The 6,770-nt window shown below is 41.0% G+C and overlaps 1 protein-coding gene across 1 annotated transcript; it reads left to right on the forward strand.

Annotated features, from left to right (window-relative positions):
• Window positions 1-540: 540 nt before the first annotated feature.
• Window positions 541-3,803, forward strand: adra2c (adrenoceptor alpha 2C). The gene has a single exon (XM_015018785.1). The coding sequence runs from the start codon at window positions 1,061-1,063 to the stop codon at window positions 2,489-2,491; it is 1,431 nt and encodes a 476-aa protein (XP_014874271.1). The 5' UTR covers window positions 541-1,060; the 3' UTR covers window positions 2,492-3,803.
• The last annotated feature ends 2,967 nt before the right edge of the window (window positions 3,804-6,770 follow it).

A 6,770-nucleotide genomic window follows, 5' to 3' on the forward strand; every position in this document is an offset into this window, starting at 1 on the left:
AACTCGTTTTTTTATATTTAAAAAAAAAAAAAAAAAAAAAGACAATTTTGGCGATTTCATTGAGGAAAAGAATGTGATTTCTACCTTAAATATGGGCAATAGCCTTAACCCCTAATTAGAGAATACAGCAGCAGAATCCTATAATATCAACTACGTCTCAAAATCGGAATCAAAAAAACGGACTGGCAATATGTGGGTTTAGTATGTTCATCTCTGCGATCAGAGGTAAACAACTATACGCAGCAGATTTGGGAGCCATAGTATGATATCGTTAAGATGGCGCGAAAGCTGCGTGTGTTTCCCATAAAGTGTCTCTGTGGAGCTGACTGTAACAATACTGACCTCCAGTGTGAGCGATAAGAGGACGGAGCAGTGCGCGTTGTCCTTGGTGCGGGACTTCACGCCTGCCAGTTTGCGTTTTGGCAGCAATCTGTGCCCCTCCGTGCATGCCTCTGCTCTCGCTCGCTCTCTCTCTCTCTCTCTCTCTCTCTCCCCCTCTTTCTCTCTCTCTCTGTAAAATAAGTTTTAAGGTCTGTATTGAAAAGAGAGACGGTGAAATAGGGGAAGGAATATTTTTCTGATCCGCTGTCAAAGGGTGCAGACGCTCCATACGCATTTGGTGTTTTAATTGGTTGTGCATCCTGTAAAAGTTTCTACCGTTCGCCCCGTCATTCACTCCCTGTCTTTCCATCCTTAAGGGTGGAGCAGGTCTCTGTTTGATCCTCCTTTTTCTTTTTTTCCTATATATATTTTTTTTCTTTCGCAAAGGACACGTGGTCGTTACAAACCTCTCTCAGGACGCAGCGGGGAGGCGGAGGTGGAGAGATGCGGGCGCAGTCGGGATGGGAGAGGACGCTGTGAGGAGCCTGCCGCTTTATATCCATGAAAATTTGGCTGCTGAGCTGCACGCACGTTTTGGCGAAAGGATTTTTTAAAAAAGACTCGCGTCTTGGACTATTTTCCTGTCTTTTTCTTTTCCACGGGAGACTTACGCGCAGTATGGGGACGATTCCAGGAGGGGAGAAGAGAATAAAATGTGATGTAGGTAGATTTATTATGCATGGAAATATGCGCTCAAGTCTCAATAAGGTTTTCTCTCGAACATTTACTTTTTTTAAAGTCGCACACTGAGCAAAGGATGGATTACTTGAATTCTTCCACCTTAGAAAATGAGACAGAGGTGGGAAATATCTCCTCTAATTCCACATCTGAACAGCCGTACACCCAGCTCGCAATCTGGGCTCTGGCTGGACTGGTCAGCTTTCTCATTTTGTTTACAATAGTCGGTAATGTCCTGGTTGTCATCGCAGTTCTAACCAGCAGAGCTCTCAAGCCACCCCAGAACCTCTTCTTGGTCTCCTTGGCCAGCGCAGACATACTGGTAGCCACTCTGGTCATGCCCTTCTCTCTGGCAAATGAACTTATGGGCTATTGGTTTTTTGGCAAAATTTGGTGTGACATCTACCTGGCTCTGGACGTTTTGTTTTGCACCTCTTCCATTGTTCACCTCTGTGCCATCAGTCTGGACAGATACTGGTCGGTGACACAGGCTGTCGAGTACAACTTAAAGAGAACGCCTAAACGAGTTAAAGGTATGATCATAGTGGTGTGGTTGATCTCAGCTGTAATCTCCTTCCCGCCGCTGATTTCGATGGACAGGAGCAGCAACGAAAGGAAACCCATGTGTCAGCTCAATGACGTGACCTGGTACATTCTCTACTCTAGCATTGGATCCTTCTTTGCCCCGTGTGTTATAATGATCTTGGTCTACATTCGAATCTATCAAGTGGCAAAAACCAGGACCAGGACAATGTCCGAGAAGAAGAGGAGTGTGGACTCTCCTCTGGAAAATGGGATGGACCAAGCCGAGCCAGGCATGGGAGGGTCCATCAAGTCCACCCAGGGAGGGAGCACGAAGGAGCGAGAACGTGAGAACGGACACTGCCAAGAGCAAACCGTCGGATCCTCTCAGTTAAACGAGCCAAAACATCCATTAAATGACCATGAAGACGAGTTTGACGATAGCAGCTCATCGGATGAGAAACCAAAAAAGTGCATTGGTTCTTCCAAACAAAGCCAGAACAACAGAAAAGACAGAAAGTCCAGCAGGAAGAGCAGCTCTGCCTCCAAGTACTCCAGCAGGAAGTCGCGTTCCAGCTCAAAGTCCTTGGAGCTGTTCTCCTCCCGACGGAAATGTCGGAGCACCATCAACCGAAAGAAAATCTCTGCCGCCCGGGAGAAGCGCTTCACGTTTGTCCTCGCTGTGGTCATGGGCGTTTTTGTCGTGTGCTGGTTCCCTTTCTTCTTCTCCTACAGCCTGTATGGAATCTGCCGCGACCCGTGCAAGGTCCCAGACGTGCTGTTTAAATTCTTCTTCTGGATCGGCTACTGTAACAGCTCCCTCAACCCGGTCATCTATACCATCTTCAATCAGGACTTTCGCAGAGCCTTCCAGAAGATTCTCTGTAACTCATGGAAACGCTCTTTTTGAGGAAGTCCTGGATGACTGGGGGCTTTATTAAGGGGACGTAAAGTCAAATGTCCCACTGTCGTTTGACTGATGAAGCCCGAGGTGCTTTCACGCACTCGCTTTCGAGGATCTGACTCCGAACGATGGGACATCAGCAGAAAGGGAATAAACAGCTGAGTCTGGCATCTTATGCCTCTCAGACTGATCTGATTTAACCTCGAGCTGCTTTCCTCCAATGGTTTCGTCTCTCTTGCATTGAAATAAACAGACTCTTTCCAGACTCTGTGATGCATGCCTGCCACAGTGGCTGCCTTTGGATGAACTTGACAGCAGACGAGGAGTTAACAGAGGAGCTCAGTTTATAAACTCAACACTATAAATGAGCATAAAGGGAAGGCCTTGACAATCTTTCTGAGACTGTTGGTTGTGACATTGGTATCTTTTTCTCTGTCTGTTTACTGTTTTTTTTTTTCTTTTTTTTTCTTCATCACGCTCTCAACATGAAGACCATTGGGACAAAGGGGCTCCTTGCTTACTGTATAAGTAGCAAAACTGTTTCACCAAAAAAAAAAAAAAAGGACTTGAACCGAAAAACAAAAGTTAGCTTCTGTGTTTATCACCATGTGTGAGATGAACCTAGCCATCAGGACATAGCACATGGTGAACCTGGCAATGCTTATTTTTTCCCTTCATGCCTTTGCACCTTCTCTCTTCTCTTTGAGAATGGCTTGAATGTGGAGTTACTGTAGAGGTAGATGGACACTCACTGAGGCATTATTATCGTGTTTTAAAAGAGAACAGGAAGATAAAGTTTGCAACATACGGATGTATGTTAAGATAAAGTGAACTACATCTTACCTCCACAACCACTCTTTGTGGTTGTTTGCGCGTGTGTGTGTGTGTATGTGTGTGTGTGTGTGATCGAGTGTCTTTCCGCTCCTCACACAGACACTCTCTCCTTAAAGTCAAACTCGGTAACGTTCATCTCTAATGATCACTGCTCATATAAAAATTAAAAAAATAAATAAAAACATGTACAAACTTATATCATGTTCACAAATACATGAACAAGATTTAATCAGCTAAAATATTCATCTATCTAGCCAGAAGGGCTAATGTTATTTTCTTGTGTAAATAACTGAAAATGTATTTTACTGTTCCTGTGTGGTGCCTCATATTCACACGTTGATATGATGAAAATGTTTGTTTAATGAACAATGCTTTGACGTATTTCCATGTTACACCTAGCCTCTGTCTTTTTTCTAAAGGAACAAATGTTTATCTGCTTTGAGCACATGTGAAATTATCAAATAAAGACATTTACTGCAGCTTTCCTCTGAGGGCATGTGCTAAATTATTTTTATCACATTGGCTCTATTTGTTTTAACTGCTGAACTACATTTAAATTGGAAATTTAATTCTTCTGAGCTTGAATCAAACTATTCTGCAGAAAAAGTAATAAAATGTAGTTTGGCTGCTTCAGATACCTTCAGCATGGGTAAAGCGAGGTTCAGCTTCTGTTAAAATTATTGTTACTGTTGCATATTGTAACTTTCTGATACACAGAGAGGTAAATTGGGTTTAAGTCTGGACTTTGGGTCTTTCTAACACATGAAAACGCATTGATCTAAATCATCTTACTGCAGTTCTCCATGTTGGGTTATTCTGCTGGAAGGTGAAACTCTGCCCCAGTTTCAAGTCTTGTGTAGCAACTAACAGATTTTATTTACAGGGCTGCCTTTTAGTTTTAATCCTTCTTTTCTCCCATCAGTTCCTGCCACAGCAGTATTTTGAATGTTGGCCATAAAGTTCAGTCTTAGTCTTATCTGACCACAGCACCTTTTTCCACATTTGATGTCTACCCTACATGGACTGTGTGAAACTACAAAAGGAGACCATTTACTGCCGCATTTGCGTGACGGTTTTCTTCTTGAAACTCTTTAAAAACGGCGTCTTTGTGTGGGGCACAGCTAACAGCCGTCTGCAAACAGATTCTCCAACCTGAAGTGTAGATTTATGCAGCTCCTGACAGAAAATATGCAACTGTTTGGGGTTGTAGTATGACAAAATGTATAAAAATTTAACAGGTACCTGCAAGACACTGTAATAAGCCATTTTTCTTCCAAATCATAAATGTTAGGCTTTAAAGGGTTAATATTTTATTTAAAGTTACTTAAGCTCAACTGACTAATATTCTGATCTAAATAATTAAGAATTAATTCAAAATGTTTTGTGTATTTTGAGTATAATGTAAATGGAGGATTTTTGAGGGTTTTGGTAGTGAGTCGCCTAACTAAATAAATGTGAAGTGGAGTAAAAAGCATTACTTTAGTATCGTTTTTGTAAATTCAGAAAAAAATGTAGATGATTGAAATGAAGTTATAGTCAACTAACACTGGGTTACAACTACAAGTAGTACAATTGACTACAATTCTACAGAGATTACATTATAATTTAGTTGAAAGACTTTGAATTAAACTAAATAAAAATATTTTAGGTGCTAACTGAGACCTAACTGGCAGGTTAAAGCTTTAGATTAAGCTTTTCATTTCAACAACAGTAATAAAAAAAGAGAAGCAAATCTGGTGCTATTGTTATTTGTGACGCTTACTTGGTGATGATTCAGTGGCAATATTGGAAAGAATGCCATGATTTTTTAAAATAGAAATCGGTTTATTTTTAAGGAATCCAGTGACATAATCTCTGCCGAGAGTAAAGTATGTGGCTCATCACAGCTGTGACTCCATTCCAGTTTGGCCACAGTGACAAAAAAAAAATATGTTTGTCACATACGCCACTTAACTTCATATGAATAAATGTTTACTGAAATCTTTCATAGAAGTGTTTAGAAGCTACTTAAGCTACTTGTTTTTTTTGTGTGTGTTTTTTATTACTTATTTGGCAACAATTAAGTTTCTTCACAAGCAATTAGCTTATTCCAACAATATCTTTTGTAGAAAAAAAAAGTAAGTAAAATCATATCAGGTAGCACGCACAGAAATGAAAAGTGCTGTGGTTATTACAGGGTGTTAGAGACTGGGACTATGTGTGGGTGTAGTGATTTGCGGCAGTCAGATTGCCTGTCAGCCTCGCAGTGACAACAAAATTCAATAAAGTCCCACAATTCTGGAGTTGCTTGGAGGTTTATTTTTAAGCTCCTGACAGAACCACCTGAGCGGCGTCTCCCTTTATTTGTCTTATCTAAGCTGATTGTTGACTGGCTCTCCTGGCTCAGATACGATTGTGCCATGCATCGGAAAGAGAATATCCATCCTCCCAAAAGCTGTCAGAATATTCTTTTATGCAATCTGCATAGAGCTATTTAGGACATAAAGGCTGAAAAGAGGAAGGAAACATCGTGGATCTGCACTGTTTAACATTTCCCTGTAGAGTGTCTACAGCTACGCAGGAATCACAGATTGCACCTGTTCTGTTCACACAAACAAAAAATGTTGCATGTTGTCTTTTTTTTCCACCCACTCAGGGCTTCTGTATAGTTATTTCATAGTTTTGGCTACCGCGGCAAAAAGTAGGTGGCGATATTTATTGTTTCTAAGGAAAAACGAGGTGAAATTTTGACCCTTCATCAGTGATCATGCTCATCAAAGCAAGGTGATTTTACAGTTTGTTATGAATCAACAAGATTTTTTTTTCAATATGTGCTTAATCCTTTAATTTGTTTAAATGATGACCTCAGGCAGTGAAATGGCCAATGTTAAAGTGTCCTTGTGGAATTGTTCATAAAACATTTACATTTAATGTTGAGAATCATTATGTCAAAATATGTGCACCAATATATTTGGTGGTACAGATCAATTTAACAAGTATTTGAAATGAACCAATGCGGCATTTCTGTTAGATCAATAAAATATATATTACTAGTCAATGAAGTTTCATTATTAATGTCTGGCATTTAAGAAGAAGGACGCTGAATATACAACATCCTTCAGTTGAATTTGGTTTAAAAATACTTAATCAATCCTAACTGTTTACGTTCCTCAAGGAGTCAATGGATGCTGTTATTCCTGTGGGCAGGAAGGATCTCCTTCAGCGCTCTGCTTTAAAGCGTGACGTGTGATGTCAGGGTAGCAGGTCTTCAGCTCTGGAGGACGGGCAGATTTGCTTTATTTGTGCCGAAACAAGGCAAGATGTCTTCCACACCACTGGAATATTAGCCTGGGTTAATGAAAGTTTAAAGAGATGCTGCAGAATCTGACATAGCTGGTTCTCACCGGCCATCTGGAAGTGCAGCCTTGCTCTGGTTCCGCCTCCCTGGCTGCATCCTCATGTGACTGCTGAG

The sequence above is a fragment of the Poecilia latipinna genome, unplaced genomic scaffold, assembly GCF_001443285.1.
Source record: "Poecilia latipinna isolate Pla-1442-1.1 unplaced genomic scaffold, P_latipinna-1.0 Scaffold2321, whole genome shotgun sequence".
In the NCBI taxonomy this organism is placed as follows: Eukaryota; Metazoa; Chordata; class Actinopteri; order Cyprinodontiformes; family Poeciliidae; genus Poecilia; species Poecilia latipinna.

Bases quoted from the DNA above. Each gene is read 5' to 3' on its own strand.
- adra2c (XM_015018785.1), top strand. From the start codon at position 1,061: ATGGAAATATGCGCTCAAGTCTCAATAAGGTTTTCTCTCGAACATTTA.